Here is a 22,734-nt window from a genome sequence, read left to right as displayed (position 1 = left end):
ATGCCAACATGTTCTACAGACAAACAAACTTAGACAATTTTTGTTATGTTCACTGTCCAATTTGTCTCGAGGTCTGGTCATTAAAAAACTGAGAAGGGACACTGATTTTACTTTGATACCTATCAGCACAGCTACAGTACTGAGCTGATTCTAGGAAACCGAGAGGATGATGATGTAAGACAAGAGAAGAGTAGATGGCCGAGCAGAATGACAAACTACAAAACCATACAAGAAACCATCAAATGAATACAAGAAACGATAGAAAAACAGAAATCATTGCTCAGAGGGCCATAGAAATACATCCAAACTCCCACATTCTGCCAATAGAGTGCTAACAGAGAGCTTCCTTTAGTTGTATTGGACGTATTTAGGATTAAAGATGTTCTCATTAATGTTTCTTCAAGGCAGATCACATGGTTATTAAAGGTGGGGTAGGTAAGTTTGAGAAACCGGCTCGAGATACACTTTTTGTTATATTCCATGGAATGCTCTTAACATCCCGATAGCAATGAATATCTTAAGTGCTTTGACAAAAAATCCATAAAAAATATCATCTGTGGAAGCCGTAGTACTGTAAAAAGCACGACCAATCATTTTAGCCGGCCCGGCTAAAATAACTGGATGGCCTACCTGCCTGTCAGCCTTCCATCTGTGCACAAACTTATCTCGTGCCCTCATTGGTCATGTGCGCGTTCGTGTGTGTTGGAGGAGGGGCTCTGTAAGGAAGTGGCAGTATTTTCAAATTCTAGCGATCTCGAGCTGGTTTCTCCAAAATTACCTACCCCACCTTTAACCTGTGATATAAACACTATACTATATCTATAAAAAGAAAAACTTGCAGTTCTTGGATCAGTGATCAGAGAGAGATCACTAATGTGATGCTCCCAGGGACCCCATGCATTCAAATGACGTTTCAATTAACTTTATTCATTGAAGTTGTATGTGGAAAAACACACATAAAACTGCAAGGTGTATGTTTTGATATCTCTACATTTCATTAATACATTTATGAAATTTTGATTTTAGCATCAGGATCATTTTTCAATAAATGACATGTTTGGCTTTGGTCATAAGCACAAAATCTGCGCCTGGCATGTTTTCAGTGAGTGAGGCTGAACACAGGCGTCATCTACTCTTCCATTGTCTTATAACATCAAACCACTCGTTGGGTATTCTCTTTGATTTATTCACACTAATGTGTCGAAACCTTTTTTTTTTTAAATACAGAATTCAAAATGACTTGTTTTTCTGCGTGTAGTATTCAGTGTGTGTGTGTGTGTGTGTGTGTGTGTGTGTGTGTGTGTGTGTGTGTGTGTGTGTGTGTGTGTGTGTGTGTGTGTGTGTGTGTGTGTGTGTGTGTGTGTGTGTGTGTGTGTGTGTGTGTGTGTGTGTGTGTGTGTGTTGCTGCTCTCTGCTCCCAGGGTCTCCATAGCTCTCAGGTTATTTATGTTAGCGTGTGCTTACCGTGTGCTACACATGTTCATATGTTTGTCCCCTCAAATGCCACCTCAGTCTTCCAGACACACACACACACAGATATATAACTCTTATAGGTTATAAACGTGTTCCAGAGGTCATTAATCTGTCAAGGTCAACATCCCATTCGAATGATACAGGCGTGAGTGAGTTAGTGGATGAAGAGACAGGATATCACACTGACCAAATATTGTAAGTAAGATGTGAGATTGCATGTTTTTCTTGGAGAGAAATCACTTGTCAATAGAAGCTTGTCTTTGCAGCCTGCTGACTCCATGCTTCAGTTCATGTTGCTATAAAGTCACCACAAAGCCATAACGGGTGGAGAGGGAAGGGGAGGAGCTAGTCTAATACACTTCTAAATGCAGCGGGGGAACTTAAGTCACTTCCTGCCCTTGTACGAGCATCCTAGTCAAATATGTGTCAGATAGCATTTAAAATCCATTCCAATACCAATTATGTTTCAATATCACAGATACTGTGTTTTATTAGTTAGTTCAAGTCCAGCTGAAATGTGGCAGTATACATTACTGCGCTGTAAAACACAGTTCCTATTTTGGGAAATAAATCACAAACCAAAAAGGAGAACATTTATATCTTAATATGTTTGGTTGCATGATGTTACTTTGTCTCCTCTCTACTGCTGGAGGAGCTAAGCCAGCCTCCTTTTCATTATTTAAATAGTACAGAAATAATTACCAATATTCCAAATTAATTAATTGATATTATTTTTAAAGTAGGAATTTAGTTGGACTTTAAACTTAAAATTTCAATATCCTATTTATATCAGAAGTCAGTATTTTCCATTTTTAAATGTTTCTCGTTGTTTCATCAAAGTGTAATTTTGAGGTTATGCCTCAATGTTCTTCTTTTATATCTGACTGCTCTTTATTTGAGGGGTGTACGTTGTTCTCTAGGATTTGACATTCTGTCCTGACCTCTTTGTCTGGTTTCATAAAACATGTCTTGAGAACTGTTGCTTTCTCTCATCATTTCAACACACTTTATGCATCCTCATTTGGTGTGCCCGCAGATCAATGCAACCATTTACATCATGCATGTTGGACACAACAAAGTCAGAGTAAAAAGGAGGTGAATTCTGAATGAGCAAATGTTCCACAGTGAGGCGGTGCAGTCCACTGCTGTGTGATTATGAATCAGCATGATAAACAGTCTCACGTTGTTGCCGTAGATACACACGGGACAAAACATGTAGGGTACAGCTAACAGACAACATTACAAATATGTCATTGGAACCATTTCCCACAGCAGAAGCCAGTAGATGTGTTAGAGTGTAAACACTGATGGTCCGGGTGGTGCCCTGCTGTCTGTGTGTCTGTGCTGTTCTGTTCACACTCAGTGTGTCGGCTCCAGATCAAATGATGAATAAAATACCTTTTGGTTTATCATTCATGTATTTATAGTTTTCTTTCCTCACTTTCAAATGTTGTTGATTTCAGTTTGGGTGCAGATCAGTGTTTGTCCAGCTCTCTGAACACAGCATGTCAATCCTAAGATACTTTTCATCAAAGCAGAAATAAGAACACACAGTTAAAAGGTGAAATATGAATTCATATAGAGGGAACCGCTCATGCAGACTGACAATGAACATAGTTCCAGTCTTTGTTGCATCACCAAAACCACAGCAGTATGCAGTCATATGGAGTGCAATGTATGAAGATTGTAGAAATGTTTGTAATGGAAGTATTGATGATGATGATGATGATGATGATGTCGTCCATGGTAGCAATGAACTGAAACTTTATGCAACTTTTTCTCTGCACTGAGGACGCTGCAGGTCTGAGGGGCAGCGGTGTGGGGGGGGGGGGTCCAGCGGAGGGGTGTCAGAGTCAGTCAAGTTCAAAGTGATCTCAGTAGGAAGGTTTTTAATAGAAACTGATCAGTTTTGTAATTGTTTTTAGGGTTTATTTTTGTGCTACTCACATTTGGTGCATAACCCTGTATATGGCCTCCAGCTGAAACAAATAGCAATTAGCAATGTGAAGATTTAAGGCTTTTTCATCTGTTTTATAACACTATAAACTCAAAATGTATCTTGTGGCTTTATGGAGATTACTATGGGGATTTTTCTTATTGTTTTCTAATGTTAATATCATTAATGGACAAAATAATCACTGCATTCATTGATTATGAAAACTATTGTTAGTATCACAGCTGATTCATGCCTAATGTTGGACAGCTGTAAAGATTCACTGTCATATTCTTCATGTGTTGATATTTAAAATGCTCATCTTCTGGTAACATGTTATACCAGCAGCGCTTTCAAATTCTCATCAGGCTTCTCATTGGCTGCTGCTCCAGTGTCCTCACAAAACACATGGTAACCTTGGAGATACACACACTGCCTGGACTAAATACACAATATCTACTAATAGGGCTCAGACTACAGTGAAAGCAATCATCCATACCTTTATAAGTAGAATGTATTTTTTTAATCTAGCTTTGTTTATATGTTCCTGAGGACAATCAGTGCTGGCACATTTAACACATGAATGCAGCAAAGGTTGAATGGTGACTTCAGTTTGGACATTTTATGGATTTAAATAACTAACAGTTATTGAGTGGGGGATGATGTGGACACATGGATGTTTTATTGGAGGGTTGATATGTAAATAAATAAATGCACCAATGATCTGCATCATTAGACTCAAGGAGCATCAGATTGTCTCACTTTTCTGCAGAAAACCCCTCATGTTCCTGTGCTCCAAACAAAGAGAATCATTTCTAAAAATAATTCCAGATAGAATTCTGACAGAGATAATCCAGTACTGACTGAATATCTGCTCCCCCCAGGACCCCAGAGCGCCGCTGTCTGTCTGCCTGTAGCCTGCCTCTCTGTCTGCCTGCCTACCTGATGATGTAAATGTATGTTCTCAGAGGTCTTTTCTGTCAAACAAACAAGAAAATGAGTTTATCCATGGTGACACTGGTAAATCTGCCCCTTGTCGTTGTTATGTTAAGATGTGTTGCAGTGGGATTGGGCTGGACACGATCCACACAAACACAACAGGACAAAGAGGTTGCATGAATGACAAAGTCGCTATTATGGTACTGCTGTGCATGTCTTCAAGTCCCATCCCTCCACTATGCAATCACTGTAACACACTGGGGAAACACAAACTACAACATGACAGAAGGGGGAATGAATGAACAAATAATGTACAAAATGATCAGAACCAACGGCTAATCATTTGCTCTGTACAGTCCTTTCTTTGAATTGATAAATACAAATTGTGATATTGAAAGATCATGTAAGTGTGTGTGTCTTTTTGTGAAGCAGATAAGTGAGGTCTGGGGCCCTGGAGACCTTTGTGTTCCAGGAAGGGCCGCAAAGTGAGAAAGTGATTGTAAAAGTGTGATTATTTGAGGTTAGGTCTATTTGTATTGCCTAATAATGCATGCAGTAACTGCAAGCAGTCCAGGACAAAGGAAATATGTTTTTGTCACTTTAGAGACAACCCTGTTGTTTATAGTTGTCCTCTTGGTGTGGTGATGGTATAATGCAAATAAGTGTTAAGGCCCAAATAGGCTGATAATAATAATAATGTATTTAGTGATAGAGTATTTTTACAGTGTGGTATTGCTACTCAAGCTAAATATATCAAATACTTCGCCACCCAGTGGTTGTTTTTGCCTAGACATTTTAGAAGGACTTGTATTTTGAAATGTAGACATGACACCGGAAGCGGATGTGCTGCACGGAATCTTATCAGAGACGGACCGGCAGTCTGTAGGAAAGCTAGCGAAACGTTTACACGGAAGAGAGACTTTTGTTGGGTTAAAAGTCCAACTGACTCTATATTTGGTTATTTTTGTTGCTTAAAACATGTCCGGCAGACTGGCAGATACACTGGGTTGAGTTTGTAATGTGACTGAATAAAAATGGAAGCAAGGTTTAGCAGCGAAGTGGCGTCCATAGTCGAAGTCGCTATCCAGGCGGCCGTGTCTGTGTTCAGGGATGTCTGGGCCAAAGAGGCGCCAAACTCGCAGTGGGAAGAGGCGAAGTCCGGAGAAATCCTGGAGATAGAGAAGTGTCTGGTGCTCCAGATCCACAAGGTGTTCACTGAGTACTCCTCGGAGCTGTTCGAGGAGAACGAGGCTCTGCGGGCCAAGGTGGAGCAGCTGGAGGACGTGCTGCAGAAGAAAGCCGGGCAGCTGGAGCAGGAGCTGGAGGCCAGAGTGGGACAGCTGGGCAAAGAGATGGAGGAGCTGGAGCAGGAGCTGAAGAGCATCAGTGACGTCGGCAGCAAGACCCCGGGAGCACCGACCCTCCTCCTGGTGCAGGACGCCTCTCTGATAGGTGAGGGACAGCTGTTAATCAGCCCGTCAATCACTTTGATAGCCACCTGAGAGCTCAACTGTCCTCAGATTGAGTTATAATGTTATTTGTATACATACCAAGGTTAAAATACACACACTGTGGCCTGGGAATATGTTTGGGGCTCAGTGGAGGAATGTATCTAACTAAGTACATTTACTCAATACCAGCTTGTTGTTGCTTTTAAATTTTACTTTGGAATGTTCTGTTAGTTCTACTGGTACTCCACTATTCATATCTGACAATGTTTCCTTACAAACAAATAAAGAATCTGAAAAGATGTAGCCGTTCACAGAAAATCAGTGGCTACTATTTTGCTTATAGCTTATGCATTTGTTGTGCAAAAATAAAACAACACATGTGAGGATTTGCTGCTTTTCTTACTTGTTATTGAAATATATACATGTCGTTTCAACTTGAGAACATTTTCCTGAACTACACATTTTCAATCCAAGACTTTGACTTATGACTAAGTAATTTAGCCTGGTATTAGTAGGCTACTTTACTTCCCCCGTAGGTGGTGTTAACCTTTAAACTAGAACGTACATTTGTTATAATGGAGGATTCATTGTTTAGTCTAAAAAAGGTTATTACAATTCCCTGACACAAAGTCAGATTGTATTTTGTCTGACAGCCCTTACCCTAGAGATATTTCATTTCTAATGATGGGGACAATTATGAATCAATATATTTAAGAAATTGGGACTACTAAATATTTGGCATTTTGCTCCAATAAGTACAACTTGCTTTGTTTTCTGTGCCACAGATTTGATTTGATTTGGATAAATCCTTCTTTTGATTTCTGCTTGTTCTAAACACATTTCACATGACACGGTGAAGGATAATAATAACAGTTGATGTTGTGTCTGTCAGGAGCCCCGGTGTTGTCGGTCTCCACCAGCCCTGCTGCTCCGCTGGTGGCTGTGAAGGAACCTTCCTCCACCCCCCCTCCAGTTTCAGCAGTCAGCTCCACCGCTGACCCTGTGGCCGTCTCTGAGCCTGACCCCGCCCCCGTCTCTGAGCCTGACCCCGTCTCTGAGCCTGAGCCTGACCCTGCCCCCGTGGTGTCTGCTGGTGGCCCCCCCATGGTACTGTTGGTGGGGGCCAGCCAAGTGGTCCCCCAGCTCCCTGCACCACCTACGACTGTCTCTGAATCAGCACTCCTCCTCAAAGCAGCGGCATCGACGCCTCCACAAACCCCCCCCTCAGACTCAGCACAGGAGAAGGTGGGCTGTTTCTGATGTTTTTTTATTTAACTCCTAGATTCAATTCATTTTATTCATAAAGAGTTTAAACGTACAATCATAAGACTACATGTGAAATAGAAAAAGCTGATAAACTATCTGAAGCTTGAGATTAGGGTAGACTAAACAGAAAGTATTTACAATATATGTTGGCAACATATGTAGAATTGAAAGAGTTCATGTACTATACAGAACTATTAGCAGCTGACAGCTAATCTTACCCTAAATACTAAATGGTCCCAAAATATGAATGTATCAGTCTGAAAATTGGCTTAAAAATAGGTAGAATATAATAAACATAGATATATTACAAAGGAAAGATTTTTTTTACAAATTGTATACATTTCAGAATAACTTGTATTCAGGCAGATACAACATTTTTTTATAACATTATCGTTCCATACCTGAGGACCCTGCACACCACACTAATGTTATAACATGTACGTTTTTTACATGTATGTATTTTCTATGTCTTATGCGAGGGGAATTAAGTTGCGATAAGGTCTCTGATTTGTCTGGAAGCAACAATGTCTTTAAACTCAATCTTCAGATCATTTGTATTAACAAAATATGAGAATACACTTAAATCAACCCAGCCCAACTGTCATGTCCATGTGGAGCTAGATTCTTGCTAGTTAAAAAAATCTTTGCACCAACATAAGAAATGCCTTTCTCACGCTCCCCAAAAGTGAAGCCCAAACATCCCCCTATTGACTGGCTGTAACTTAAGGGAGCGCTTGATTTGATGCAGCTGGGTTTTCTATGGGTGGAGCACACATGACCATGATCATTTGTTTTGGCTAGCTAATAATGCAGCTCTAATCTCAGTTGTGTTTATTCCCCAATGTTGTGGATATACAGTATGTCATTTAAGAGGCAAACCAACGTTTATGATCAAATATTCAAATCAAATGACCTTCTTATTCATTACAGAAATCTGTGGAAGAGGCACTTTCAGGCAGAACGAGGAGGACGAGGAGAGCCACTTATAAGACTGAAGAAGGTGAGAATAGGGTTCAGTGTTGCTTGTCACAGGTTTGGGACCATAACATTAACATTTGGGAAGGCACTTGAATAGGTAGAGGATACAATCTTATTTCAAAGTAGAGGCCTCTTAAAATAAGATCTCTAATGTTGTAACTTTTCTCCTCTTTATTTGAAGCTTCCACTGACAACAGCGTCGAAGAGAAGAAAACCAACTCAAGTGGAGAGCCGGGAAAAAGGCTTAAAAGAAAAGAGACAGCAAAGCGGTTTCCCTGTGAACATTGTGACGCAGGTTTTAATTGGAAAGGTGAATTAAAGAAACACATGAAGGTCCACAAGAAGCCTTTTCCTTGCGAGCAGTGTGGCAGGAGCTTCCTCGAAAAGAAGTCTCTGGAAAATCACCTTTTGCGCCACGAGGCAAGCAAAGCCCCCCTGCCCTTCCCCTGCCCTCAGTGTAAGAGGTCGTACCGGAGAGAGGAGTCGCTCCAGAACCACCTCAAGCATCACGAGCGCTCCAAACCGCCCAAGCCCTTCGCCTGCGATCAGTGTGGCAAAACATTCAGAATCCAGCGCTCTCTGGAGAACCACCTGCTGCGCCACGACAAATGGAAGCAGATGTTGAAGTGCCATCTTTGTGACAAGACGTGCAAGACATCGGTCCAGCTGAGGTGTCACATGGCCGTGCACTCGGAGGAGAGACCGTTCAGCTGCGCCACCTGCGGGAAGGAGTTCAAGAGCAAAGACACCCTCCGCTTCCACCAGATGGTTCACTCCAACTCTAAAAAATACAAGTGCACAATGTGCGAGGAGACATTCAAATACGCCCACTCCCTGACCGTGCATAAGAGGAAACACACAGGCGTCACCCCGTTCACATGCACCGTGTGCAACAGGTCCTACAGGACGGGCACGGCTCTGAAGAGACACAGCGTGGTCCACACCGGGGAGAAGCCCTTCACCTGTCACATCTGTGGAGCCAGGTTCAGCCTGAACAACAACCTGAAGAGGCACCTGCGCATCCACACCGGGGAGAAGCCCTTCACCTGCTCCGAGTGCGGGAAGAGCTTCTCCGACAACAACAAGCTCAAGGCCCACATGCTCATCCACGGAGCCAGGAAGCCTTTCATGTGCGATCTGTGCGGGAAGACCTTCCTCTTCAACTGCCGGCTGCTGATCCATCAGAAGTACGTGCACGCTGACAGGAACGAGGACACGGACGGCACGCAAAGGTTTCTGCAGAATAGAAAGAGAAACAAGTCCTTGATTAAACCATTCAGCTGCAAAGTATGTCTCAGAGGTTTCAGCGCCGCGTGTTCCCTCAAACTCCACGAGAGAGGCCACAGCGAGAACAAGGAGTTCAACTGCGGCATTTGTGGGAAGGCTTTCCACAACAAGTACTCTTTCGGGTATCACCAGAGAAGCCACGCGGGGGAGAAGCCCTTCGTCTGTGACGTGTGCGGGAAGAGGTTTTTCCACACTGGCAGCCTGAAGCAGCACGAGCGGATTCACACGGGCGAGAAGCCGTACAAATGCGACCAGTGCGACAAGACCTTCAGAACAGACGGAAACTTCTACAGACACTTGCGGATCCACACGGGCGAGAAGCAGTTTGAATGTTTGTACTGTCACAAGAAGTTCCACCAGTCCAACCAGCTCAAGTCCCACATGCAGGTCCACACCGGGGAGAAGCTGTACTCCTGCCAGCAGTGTGGCCGCGGCTTCTCCGATTCCAGGCAGCTCAAGAAGCACAGCTGTGACGGGTCCTAGGGGAGGGGATGGGGAACAATCTGGAAGAACGCTTGACTGAGTAACAAATGGGTTAATATAATATATTCACAAATGAACAGCCATTTGTTGTCTAATGGAACTGAGATGACTTGGCCCAGTGCATTTATGCTCAATTATTGCTTTACAAAAAACATCTTTAAAATCAGTTTTTGGAGCTTTTACAATTCGATGAATCAACATACTTTTTAGTGACAGAAAAATGTATTCGGGAGACATGCAAAAAGATACACCAGATAGCTTCATAGTAGCAAAGGGATGCTTGGTTTATTATAAACTGAATGCTTTTGTCTGTTGATCCACTTAAGTGTTTAACACTTCAGGGTTACTCACGTTTCATTACCCTTAATATGCTAAAGTTAAGGGATTCATCTAAAGTCATTAAAACAGTTAATGAGAGTTAATGTACTGGCAGTTCTACTTTCATTCAGAGATTTACAGTAAAGGTTGGCTGCATTATTTTTGGCATTATTAGTTTTAAGAAATCTAATAAAGACAGCTACTTGTGTTTGTCCTGTATACAAACACAAAGATAAACATATGAAACCACAAATATAGGTTTTGAGTTTGGATGATTTAAAGGTATTTTAGACGAAAAACACCAGCTTCAGAATTTCAAGTGTGTTTTAGGACTTAGGAGTTATTTTCAGCAGATGAAATTGTTTATTTTCTCCAGTTGAGTGCATTTTTGAATGGCATTCTGTTTTTTAAAGATTTCTATAATTTATGTTTTGTTCATCAATGAAAATCCATACAATGATGTTAAGATGTGTTTATTTTTCAACAAAAACAACACATTGTAAAATGACGGGCTTATGTCAATGATATGTATTATGGCAGTGTGTATATTTCTTTTTGTTTGTTATTGCATTAAAAGAACATTTGCAATTGAAGCAACTTTTGAGAGTTTTATTTTGAAATATATTTACCTTCGCTACTTCCATTTCCGGAATCATTGCTGCTCTCCAATCTGCGTTTTTTGTTTTTGTCGGCTGCTAACTTTAAATGCGAAAATGTCAGAGAACTTGGTGTTTTATTCAGAAATAAAGTCCATCTTGGAGACAGTCATTAGGACCTCTGTTGATATTGGACATTCTAAAGAAAAAACCTCCACGAAAGGGGCTACCATGAGACGGGAGGTGAGTTAACGGTTAATATTACCGCTCTGCTGTCGGGTAGCATCACAGACACGTTATTACTGCGGACACCAGACAGGAGGGATCAGAAACACTAGCTGGGGGAGATTGGACCGCCGGAATAAACCAAGCAGAGGGACAGGTTAACACCAAGAGCAACAAAGATGGCGGACTGTTATCACGAAGAAAGCTAGCTAGCTAAACATGTCTATCCGGAAAAATAAAGTGTATTATCACCTTGTAACTTTAAGTCGCATAACCACTTGTGCAGGCTCTTAATATAGGTTAAAATAATGAAATACATTTCTTATTTTATTTCAAATTAAAAAGCGTATGCTGAACAATACGGTGCGTCACTGCTGTCCAGTGACTCGGAGATTGGATTGACGGTAGATGAAACCTGTGTACTTTTTGCCAAACTCAGCCCTGGATTTATAATTTGTACAGTACTGGAATGTAATGTAATGTATTTACGCAAGGACTGTGCTTAAGTAATTGTACTTTACTTATTTAGGTTCCGTTTTTGGCAACTTCATATCACTACATTTTGGAATTATTACATTATTATTAAAGCATAGGCTGTGAATTAAATTAATAAATCGTGTTGTAATAACAGATTAGCTGCAACATAAATTACACCAATAAATGATACTAACTGATGGCATTGATTGCAAATGAATCATAATCCCGATTCCCGTGATATGATATTTGTTTCTCCTGAAATTGGTTATTCTTATTTTATATTACAACGTTCTAAATATTCCAGCACTCAATATCTGTAATTTTAAATAAAACTCTCGGTGATGATTTATTAATCATTTTCTTCCTCCACATCTAATCCAAACGTCTACAAAATTCTACATGAAAATATAATTGATTCTCACCTGGACAGTAGTGCAAAGTAACTAAGTACATTTACTTAAGAACAATATTGATGTTTCTGCACTATACTTTAGTCATTTTGTACGTATTTGTACCTACTAACTATCGTCAAAAGATTTCAGTGGATATTTCCAGCATTTTACTTATTACAATACTCATCCACTTTTAAGATCCATTTCCGCCTCATTGGCTCATCTTCCTAAATAAGATTCTTATCCAGCAAATAAACAATTTACCCAAACATTGCTTTAGTCATTTTAATGTTATTCTGTTAATAATGTTCAGTTACATTTTTTACAAATGAATAAATTGTGCTTAAGTTTTGTATAGTTATGTAGTTATGGTGGGCCATCAGTTTAAACCCTTATTAGGCCAAATAAACTCTACATTGTAATGTATTTGTTCTAAATGATACTGCAGTTATACCACCAGTTGATATTACAACGTTTGCATGTGAATAAGCAGTTGGTAAATAAGCATCAGATGCTTTATCTAACAGCTCATTTATAGAACACACTGTTGACTTCTTTATTTGAATCCTCACAGCCAGATTTTGACACCGTTGTGGAAATGTTGGCACGGGAGGCAACGAGAAAGATCGACGCCGTTTTCTCCCAACTGTCCTCAACACTGCACAACGAGAACCAGACCCTGCAGGCCAGAGTGGGGGGGCTGCAGAGCGAGCTGAAGACCACCCAGGAGAACTTTGAGAACGCCAGGATGTGGAGAGAACACGTCCTGAGCGGCAGCCCCGTCCTGTTCCAGCAGAGCGGCCTCGTCTACACCCTGAAGCCTTCTGGGAAGTTGAAAACTAGAACAGATCAATTGACCGGGGAAGGCCCAGACACTGGACATGATGGTAGGTTTTCATTAAAGGACAACAATCCACTAGAAAACACTAACTTCTACATTCATCATAATCATGATGGAGAATCAAAGCTAAAATGGGATGTAGAAAAAGCAAATGGAGGGGAAGTGGGCTCCTTAGAATGGAACACTTGACATGAACACAACCATAACTTACTTCCTGTGATTAGATTCAGATAGATTAGGTTGCTGATGTTAAGCTGGCATCAATGTCAATGATAATATATATACTGATATATTTGATGGAAGATAGTTCAACTGTAATGCAGAAAGTGTCAATAAAAGATGGTAGTTCTGGCAAAATGATCCTGTGAAAGCCATTTAAAAAAAATGTTCCCTTTCTTTTTCAAATCTCTATTTAAAAAGACATAAAACACAGAAAAGGGGGAAGACCTTATATTTAGCAGGTAACATGATCACAATAATAATCAAAGAATAAAATGAGCGTATCAATTAAAGCAAAAACACTTAAAAAACCAACAGTCCTCTACTTTTTAAAAACAGTCCGTCCCTCTCAGCATAAAATGTTACTCCAAACTTCCTAAAATGTCGTCCTTTTTTTATGATAAGAGAAGTCATAACACCACATTGATGCAAATGATCTAGTTTGGAGCAAAGTTTGACCCAGACATCATGAGTATTATTATAAACGAGAAAATAAAAAGTTCAGTATTAAGTGACTCTGTCTTTGATGCTTTATTCTTCTGTTCATTTCTTGTGAAGAAGGTGAAGAAACAGCAAAGGAAGTGAATTCTGAAGCTGAGTCCTCAGCGGCTATTGGACAAGGTAACATTTGAAATTGTTATTGTCAAAGAAAAGCATATTATCACCGGGAATAAAACAAAAAGTAAACACATACAAACATGTGTAAATGGAATGCTATGTGCGGCTTTGACTCTTCACAGTAGTGTCTACATTTGAAAATGAAATTGAGAAGTTAATTAGGGCAAACAAAGCTTTATTTGGCAAAATGTCCCCTCGCTAACTCTTGTTTATTAACATGTATCTTTTCCTCTCTTGTGTAGACATTAAAGAGGATTCTTCCACAACCAACACGGCAGAATCCAAAACCCCCGAGAGCCAGAACACACAGGAAGCTGGAGTGAGAGGAAAAGGGAAGCAGTTTGTATGTGAGGTTTGTAACAAGAGCTTCAGCCGGCAGTTCCACCTGATGAAGCACAGGAACACTCACCAGGAGCAGAGGCCTTTCTCCTGCGACCAGTGCCCCAGGAGGTTCAGGAACACAGAGACGTTCGAGTACCACCTGCTGCGGCACGAGGAGAGGAAGTACGCCACCCTGAAGTGCCCGCTCTGTGAGAAGATGTTCAAAACTCAAATGCACTTGAAGACTCACCAGATGGTGCACACGGACACAAGGCCATTCACCTGCTCCACCTGCGAGAAGGCCTTCAAAACTAAACACAGCCTCCAGGCTCACCAGGTCGTTCACTCTGCTGAGAAACCGCACAAATGCTCCGAGTGCGGGGAGGGTTTCAGGTACGCCTTCACGCTGCAGTGCCATCAGAGCATTCACACTGGGGAGCATCCCTTCAAATGCACGGTGTGTGGCAAAGCTTTTATAAAGAGGAGGTCGCTCAGCGCACACCAGCGGGGCCACAGGGGGAAAATGTTCACATGTGAGACGTGTGGAGCGGGGTTCACTCTGCAGCACAACCTGAGGAGACACCTTCGTATCCACACTGGAGAGAAACCCTTCAAATGTAAAGTCTGTGGGAAGAGCTTCATTCAGGACAACAGGCTCAAATCACACATGCTTCTTCACGGTGCCTCAAAGTCCTTCATGTGTGACCTCTGTGGGAAGACTTTTCTGTACAACTGCCAGCTGCAGAAACACCAGAAAGCGACTCACGATGAAAGGCACGGGCAGGTCGTCAGGAGGCGCACTCGAGAGAAAGGGAACCGCAGAGTGATCTACAGACGGGACAGAACCTCGGTGGACGTGACGCCCTTCAGCTGCAAGACCTGCCGCAAGGGCTTCGACTCGGCCGGCTCCCTGAGGGGACACGAGCAGATTCACACCGGGCAGAGGCAGCACACATGCCCCACATGCGGAAAGTCCTTTTTCTACAAAGCCACGTACGACTACCATCAGCGGATCCATACAGGAGAACGTCCGTTCGGTTGTGACGTGTGCGGGAAGAGGTTCATCATCCCTCAGGCCCTCAAGTCCCACAAACTGCAGCACTCCGGAGAGAAACCTCATAAATGTGAGCAGTGCGACAAGGCCTTCAGGATCTACACCAACCTGCTCCGACACATGAGGGTCCACACGGGGGAGAAGCCCTACGAGTGTGAGGTATGCGGGGTGAGGTTCAGGCAGCTGGGACACGTGAAGTTTCACATGCAGGTCCACACCGGAGAGAGGCCGTACTCCTGCAGCAGCTGTGGACTCGGGTTTTCAGACTCAAGGCTGCTAAAGAGACACAACTGTGCTGAGAAACACCAGAACACTTTAGGGAACACACTTGCTACATCCTAAAAACAGAGCACGTCATTTTTCTTAGTTACAGTGTGATTTCCTTCAGGATAAAAACCCAGTAATAAAATGTATTGGATATTTAAATAAATACACGTTAAAACCTGCATATATTGCACAACTTGGAGTGTTAGCTGAATGTCTTGGTTGTGATATGGGATTTTATTTGTTCTGCCTAAAGAAAATCCTTTTTAAATGTTGTTCAGGAGTGTCAGCAGCAAAATCAGACCGTGAAGAGAAAGCTTGAAGTGTGTGATCAAATCAAGATACAGCCAACAGATTAACCTAAGTCATATTATTTTAAATAAAGGTTGTTTAAAATGATATGATTAGTCTTTAATTGCAAAACAGCAAAGCTCTTTGAAAATAAAATGATGTCATGATGAATCAAAAAATGAATCAAGACGTTGATTGTGTGATTTTTTTAAGTAAATGATTCAAACCTGATAGCTAGAGGGAAACCAACAACCACACTGTACAAATCAAATCAGATTTCTGTTTCCTTAATACATGTAAATACAAAATGTTGGAGTTTATTTTGAAAGTAATAACCGGAAGATCTCCATACTGATGACACTGTAATTGTTTGTCATCTACTCTGGTAATCATTGGGTTAAAGTTCCTCACTGTGACCACCGAAGGACAGTAAACACCAACCCTCACTTTAACCTTTAACTCCTTGACTTTAATAATATATTTTCTAACTAACTATAAAACAAAACACTCAAAAAGTCAGGGTTGTTTGTATTTGTTATTATTGTGTCTGACATAACGTGTTGCCTTATAGCACGGGTGTCCAAACTACGGCCCGGGGGCCAAATGCGGCCCGCGGACCATTTTGAATCGGCCCTCAGCGAATTCTAAAAGTGTAATGTAATATGGCCCACAAATGAAACTTGTGCTTGTCTTATATTGTACTTCTTAAATATATATGTCAAAATATGTTACACAGTAGTATTCATGTGTTAATAAGCCCACTTTTCAAATAAATTCATTCAATTAAAGTTGGAAACATTTTCTAACACATCTTAGTTGATAAAAAAAAGGCACAATAACTTCTTTACCTAACAAGCTTGAAATCATATTTCCCCTTATTATAAGCAAACTGAGGAGTGAGCTGCCAACAAAATAAATGAACCCCTAAGGAGAGCTGTGATATAGACTGTTTTTTTCTTAAGGCATTTTCAAGTATCAAGCATAATTGACCTACATTTGATTAATTTTGCTGACTTATAACTTAATTTATGAGGCAATATACCTCATCTCTAGTGAGTGGCCCAGCCCTTCGTATATGTTTCTGTATGTGGCCCTCGGTGAAAAAAGTTTGGACACCCCTGCCTTATAGTTTTCAATGTGACCGCTGAAGGACTAAACTGTATAAAAACTCTTTATCAACCCTTATTAAGTACTCACTATGAACAATGGAACTTCTTTGATTTAGTTTTTGACGTGTATTAATGTGTATTGTGCTGCAGTTTCTCACTTTAGCCATTTGAGGGCAGTAAACACGTGAATATCACCAAGGCAGACAAAATGTCATGCTTTCCGGTTAAATACCAGAAGATAAAACAAGAAAATGCATAATTGGGTGCACCAGGGAAACTGGTAATGGCACTTTAATTTCAATTTCACACTTTCAATTGTTTTTCTTTCTTAAACAAGTTACCAAGTAACATTTTCAATGCAGGTTCTGAACTTGTTACAGAATAGGCCATTTGACATTGTGGTAAAAGATCTTTGACTTTAGTGTACCTCTGAACACTGCCTCCATCACTGGGTCCACTCTGACTGACCGTAGCATGCGGGCTTTTATTTTGAAAAACATGAACTGGGAAGAGGATGACCATTGTTGTGAAGAGCACGAGTTTTCTTTTTCCCCTTAACGACAACATTGTAGTAACAAAAGCCATGTCTTTTATTACAACATTTTAGAACAGAAACGTATTGTTAGTGGGCATATACAGTGGTCACAATGTCAGATTTGGAGGCGCAGGTAGGCTCCATTTTGGAGATGATGGTGAATGCGACAGTAACAGAAATTAGTAAAGTTATCGGCGGCTCTGCAGAAACATATCCAGAAATGTCATCATGTGAGACTGAAAACACACACGGGTCCTCGGAGGAGAAGGTACGTTTAAAGTCCGGCGTGTAACATCTGTCGGTAACAGCCTCCGCTGTGTCGGGGCTCCCTCCTTCTCTGGCGGCTAAACAACCAGCTGAGCATAGAAATAGAAGAGCTAGCTAGCTGCTTTAGTTAGCTTTCAACGGCTTAACTTAAATAACCACTCAATGTAGGACTGCTATGCTAGGTAGAGCGCATCATTTGGCTGAATTGATGTAATGATGTAGCCCTGGTTGACCAACAACCCAGAAAAATCCATCTTTTTGATCTTCATTTGGAGTTGGGTAGCAGGCCCAGGCCTATCTATCTGCTGTATGTCTAGAAGCGGTTCAGCTACAGGTTTACTCAACGTGACGTTACCTGTAGCATCAGTGACCAGCTGTCAATAACAAGCTGCTTTTTTCATAATGACACAGAGGACAGGTTTCTGACTGGAATTCAGCCATGTCGATGTATGTATTTATATATTATATATATTGATATGTTTTATGCATTTAGTTAAAATAAAAAGTCTGGGAAAAGAGATGTTTTTAAGTGAAAGTCCTTAATTTAACTTTTTAACTAAGTCAAAATATACTTAGGTAGCAGGAGAAATTTTCTAATTTAGCAGAATTACATATCAGAATAATGTCCTTTATGGTATTGTATTACATTATTAATGCTTTAATATGTTCCTCACTTTAATGTTGCCTCTGATAAACACAGGTGCTGCTCACTTTTCTTACTTTGCACACTGCTAGGCCCTTAAGCCCTGTGATAAACAAAGTAAAGTCATATTTTAACCTTTGAAAAGACATTATCAATGATTTGTTCATTTATATTTAGTTTTATTTATATTCATTTTATCTGCAAAGTAGCTTAACTAGTAGCTAAAGTTATCTCACAAATGTGGTTTGATTCAAAGCAGCGACATATGAAAATGCTTTTCAATTACTCAGTCACTTTTTAGGGTAAATTGTTAAAATATTTACATGTTAGCATGAAACAAACATTTGTTGAGTTTACCAAAGTTTAAAAAAATCATAAAACAAGATTATAACAATATTGTTTTAATTAATCTCCTATATTCTTTCATTATATCCTTCTAAAATGTATCAGAAGATGTTTTGTGTCTGTGGTGTTCCCTCAGGTGATCCAGTTCAGCGTCTTCCTGACGTCTCTGGCTCAGGAAGCTGTGGAGAAGATCTGCCAGCTCTTCCTCGACTGTTCCTCTCTGCTGCAGCTGGAGGTACGTCTCTCTCTGCGAGGCATAGGGCCTCAAACAGTTTACGAAGAATAGTTCCAAAGCAGAACATTTCACTGTGATGTAAACTCTGACGTTTGATAAGCTGGAACCAGCTGTTTTGGGGCATTTGTGCTTTTACAAAAATGTCTGTGGATTGACTTATTGATAAACCGTCTCATTGTTTCTTTGCTAAAGATTTCCCACAATAATGGCCATGCAAGTGTTGATTCTGATTTTGGACAAAATCAACAATTCAAAAAGAATCTCAGCATGTGAGAAGAAACTGTTTAAACTAAAATGTCTTGATTGAATTAGTTTCTTTGTCACTAAAAATAAGTTAAATGTTACATAATGAGCAGTATGTTTGTATTGAGAAGACTAACATTGAAAGTGTTTTTTAGCAATACCACATTTCAGGTAAAGATGATTCAACCCACTAGAACAAGTTTACAATAACCTTTACGAAGATCTAATACTATGAACATAAAGGGATATTTACCAGTGTTCAAACTATTTGATATTATCTTACAAATATCGCCAGGTTATGAAAGGTTGAAACAATGTGATTTGTTTTTTAAACTAGGGCTTTCATTTTTCAAAATGAGGAGAAACATTCTTGAACCTACAGTAGGACTTAGAGAAAGTTTGTCATTAGTACATTTTAGGACTCTTTTTACCACAAAGTTTTTTTCTTTTTTCTTTTACTGGCAGAAATGGGCTTCCATACAGTATTGTAAAATATGTGAGGAAAATCAGATGACTATGAAGTCCTCACATTCCATTTGTCCTGATACCTTTAAAAAAAGCCTGGGTTTGTCTCTGTAGGTGACACAGGGTGTTTCAGAGATGGAGGACCTGCAGAGGAGACTGGAGGAGGCTGAGACGGAGCTGAAGCTAGTGCTAGAGGACAGAGGAGGCCAGGAGGAAGCGGATGAGCTGACGGAGGAGCTGACGGAAGAGCTAACGGAAGAGCTGACAGAGGAGCTGACGGAGGAGCTGACGGAGGAGCTGACGGAGGAGCTGACGGAGGAGGAGAGCAGCGTAGTGAAGGAGGACAGGAGGGCTGAGACTAACGGAGCAGAAGGAGAGCCTGTGCAGAGCCAGCGCTCCAGGAGGAAGAGTCGCAGAGGTGATCCCTGTCTTCTTTTTATTCATGACACACTGAGTGCAAACTTTGTTGATATTTAGCTCACCTTTTGCAAAAAGTGTACATTTGGGCCTAATCAAGGTGGGGAACCTGCTGTACAAACAGGTTTTTGAGGTACTTGTAATTTACTTGAGTCATGTATATGCTACTTATTTAAATGTATGGTTATACTCCACTAAAATTATTTAGTAGCTTTAGTTATACAGATTCAGATATCAATCTAAACTTCCAATCAACTTATACATTTTTAGGATTTTGAATCCAGGAAAAACCTATAACAGAATATTCTTACATCGTAGTATTGCTACTTTATACACAAGTCAAATATCTAAAAGCTTCTTTCCCCTCTGGACCACTGAACAGACCAGTAACTTTCATTTGTTTTTGTTTTTTTAAACTTAACAACTTTAAGTTAATTTGAATAAAAATACCAGTAGATTCTTCTTAACTGTTTTTGTTTTGTGTTTTTATTTTCACTTAACTTTGTCGACAGTATAGGAAGATTGCATTTGAGTTTTCACATCCAAAATTGGATTAAATTGGAACTTATTGGAGGTTGTCTGATGAACCAAACAGAAAGACTGAACCCCTGTTTCTCCATGTTTACAGTAGGGGCTAGCGGAGATGTTGGAGTACAGAGGTCGCCTATAATCCACCTGTGGAAAGGCAGAACATATGAGGTAACATGCTGTTTGTATAGATTTTCTGAAAATCTTCATTTGAACTGGCTTTATTATTGGTCTCCCTTTTACGCTTCCATCTTTTCTTAATGATTGATTTCTAAAGAGATGTTGCCTGCTGTAAAACCAATACATTTCAGAATCTGGCTGCAGAGATTTGCTCTCATTCAGCCACAAGAACGTAAGTGGCATTCCACTTCATCCAAAGGTGCTGGATGGGGTTTATACTGGGGAAATGTTTCTTTATGGCGCTGGGTTTGTGCACAGAAAAGTGTATTTGGATTTAAGGTGCCTCGACCAAACAATGAAAAACAGGAGCTAGACCTTAAGTTAACAACTAAACTAACTACTGACAGGCATACGTTTACCTCATTAGTTACATAACAAAGTAACTCAAGCAATCAGAAAGGCCAAAGCCAACTTCTTCATAACAATAATTATGAGGCAAAAGTTAACACTAAAATAATTTGGGTACAGATTAAAACCTTGATGGGAATCAAGCACAGGCCAGAAAAGCAGCTAGAACTAAAAGAGAATGGTAACCTAGTGCAAGACTCAGAACAATTTATCATAGCTTTTAATACATATTTGATCAACTCTGTAGATGAGATTGCACAGAATGTTCCTTTTAAGAGCAGAAAACATTATCAAAGACAAAAGTAAGATGTCCTTTTGCATTCAACCCATATCGGAATTATAAACCAAAACAATTATTAATTCTCTTAAAACTTCAACAGCTAAGGACACATACTCTATGGATTCTGCAATGCTTAAATCACTGCAAGATTACCTAGTCTGCACCTCTTACCCAAATGATCAATTCATCTGTATAACATGGGACATTCCCAAGTGCCTGTAAGACTGCAATTGTAACCGCCATTTTCAAGTCAGGTGACCATCTGAACATCAACAACTACCGTCCAATTAGCATCTTACCTGTAGTATCCAAGGTGTCGGAGAAGTGGGTGTCAGAACAGCTTGTCTCCTTCTTAAACAACAGTCCATTTCAACTTCATCCCATGCAGTTTGGCTTCAGGGCAAATTATTCCACCGAAACAGCCAACTGCTTTTTTATAGAAAAGGTCAAAGCAATGGTTAGAATAGAATAGAATAGGGAGGGATGAAACCCTCTTTAATGGTCACACATGCAGAGCACACAGCACACACAGTGAAAAATTTGGCCTCTGCTTTTAACCCATCCTAGTACAAGGAGTCTAGTACTAGGAGCAGTGGGCAGCTATTGTACAGCGCCCGGGGAGCAATGGGAGTGGGGGGGGGAAGGGGGGTGTCCGGTGCCTTGCTCAAGGGCACCACGGCAGGGCAGGAGGTGAACTGGGACCTCTCCAAGTAGAAGTCCACACTCCATATTTAGGTCTGGTCGGGGACTTGAACCAGCGACCCTACGGCTCCCAGTCCAAGCCCCTACTGACTGAGCCACTGCCGGACTACAAAGGAGACAAAGGAGGTGTTGTTGGTGCAGTATTCTTGGATCTACGCAAAGCTTTTGATACAATCAACCATAAGGTCCTTCTGTCTGTCTCTCCATTAACACTCAGTTGGATTGAATCAGCGACGTGCAGTCAGGGGAGGCAGGGGAGGCAGAGCCTCACCTGTCATACTCCAATGTAACGGAAAAACAACTAAAGAAAAACTAAATAGTAATAATAATAAAATGTCTCCACTGATCTTGTGTAAATGTGATTTCTGTATGATTCTAATCGCTTTTTATAGTCAAAATTAGCAAATTTGCCGAGCTCCGCTACGGGAGCGATGAAAAGTGAGGCAGGGACGAGCACTGCCTCACGTAAGCCCACAGTAACTTGCTGGAGCACGGGCACTAATTTAGCGCGGACACTTATTTTGTGAGCGCGCTCAAGCCAGTTACTGTGGGGTGAGGTGAGGCACAGATGAGATCTGCCTCACCTCAGAATGCATCACCCCACAGAAACTGTCTGGAAAGCGGGCCCTAAGCGCATGCCTGTTCCCATCTCACTGTAGGTCACCAATGTAATGTTTGTAGATCCATTTATTACATTTATCCTCGCCATCCATAGTCTCTAAATAACTTATTTCACTTGTATATGATATTTAGGCTCGCTGGTCTCATCATACAACGGCAATGAAAAAGCACCAAGGGAGGCAGCCATAACCTCTGCCGCACTGAAGGGGGCGCACGTGAGCCCACAGGTTATTGTTGCTACTGTAATTCTACGCAGAGACGGTAGACGCAACAACAAACTAGACTTTTGAAACTACAGGAAGATAAGGAGGACTTTTACAAAAAAGTAATAGAGATTGTTGTCCAGAAGGATAGCATGGACTTCATCTTCAAGTCAAGGTAAGACCACAT

General features: G+C 40.9%; 2 protein-coding genes across 2 annotated transcripts in view; both read left to right on the top strand.

Moving 5' to 3' along the window:
• The first annotated feature begins 5,191 nt into the window (after positions 1 to 5,191).
• On the top strand, positions 5,192 to 10,721 carry LOC117471071 (oocyte zinc finger protein XlCOF6-like). The gene is made up of 4 exons (XM_034115865.1): positions 5,192 to 5,797; positions 6,689 to 7,041; positions 7,993 to 8,062; positions 8,222 to 10,721. Exons 1-4 carry the CDS (start codon positions 5,380 to 5,382, stop codon positions 9,808 to 9,810), a joined length of 2,430 nt encoding a protein of 809 aa, XP_033971756.1. The 5' UTR covers positions 5,192 to 5,379; the 3' UTR covers positions 9,811 to 10,721.
• si:dkey-182i3.10 overlaps positions 10,625 to 22,734 on the top strand; it is a 25,004-nt gene continuing 12,894 nt past the window's right edge. The window contains exons 1-8 of the mRNA XM_034115822.1: positions 10,625 to 10,967; positions 12,393 to 12,705; positions 13,437 to 13,499; positions 13,739 to 15,201; positions 17,162 to 17,338; positions 18,462 to 18,560; positions 19,383 to 19,686; positions 20,314 to 20,384. Coding sequence (XP_033971713.1) covers positions 10,644 to 10,967; positions 12,393 to 12,705; positions 13,437 to 13,499; positions 13,739 to 15,201; positions 17,162 to 17,338; positions 18,462 to 18,560; positions 19,383 to 19,686; positions 20,314 to 20,384 — 2,814 coding nt within the window. The 5' untranslated portion in view covers positions 10,625 to 10,643. The remainder of the gene's footprint in view (positions 10,968 to 12,392; positions 12,706 to 13,436; positions 13,500 to 13,738; positions 15,202 to 17,161; positions 17,339 to 18,461; positions 18,561 to 19,382; positions 19,687 to 20,313; positions 20,385 to 22,734) is intronic.

The sequence above is a fragment of the Trematomus bernacchii genome, unplaced genomic scaffold (genome assembly GCF_902827165.1).
Source record: "Trematomus bernacchii unplaced genomic scaffold, fTreBer1.1, whole genome shotgun sequence".
NCBI lineage: Eukaryota > Metazoa > Chordata > Actinopteri > Perciformes > Nototheniidae > Trematomus > Trematomus bernacchii.
The sequence above is the reverse complement of the archived record's forward strand: the minus strand, read 5'-3'. Positions and strand labels throughout refer to the sequence as shown.

Coding starts and splice junctions, on each gene's coding strand:
- LOC117471071 (XM_034115865.1), top strand. CDS start 5,380: ATGGAAGCAAGGTTTAGCAGCGAAGTGGCGTCCATAGTCGAAGTCGCT. Junction 5,798..6,688: donor GCAGGACGCCTCTCTGATAG/GTGAGGGACAGC, acceptor TGTGTCTGTCAG/GAGCCCCGGTGTTGTCGGTC. Junction 8,063..8,221: donor CACTTATAAGACTGAAGAAG/GTGAGAATAGGG, acceptor CTTTATTTGAAG/CTTCCACTGACAACAGCGTC.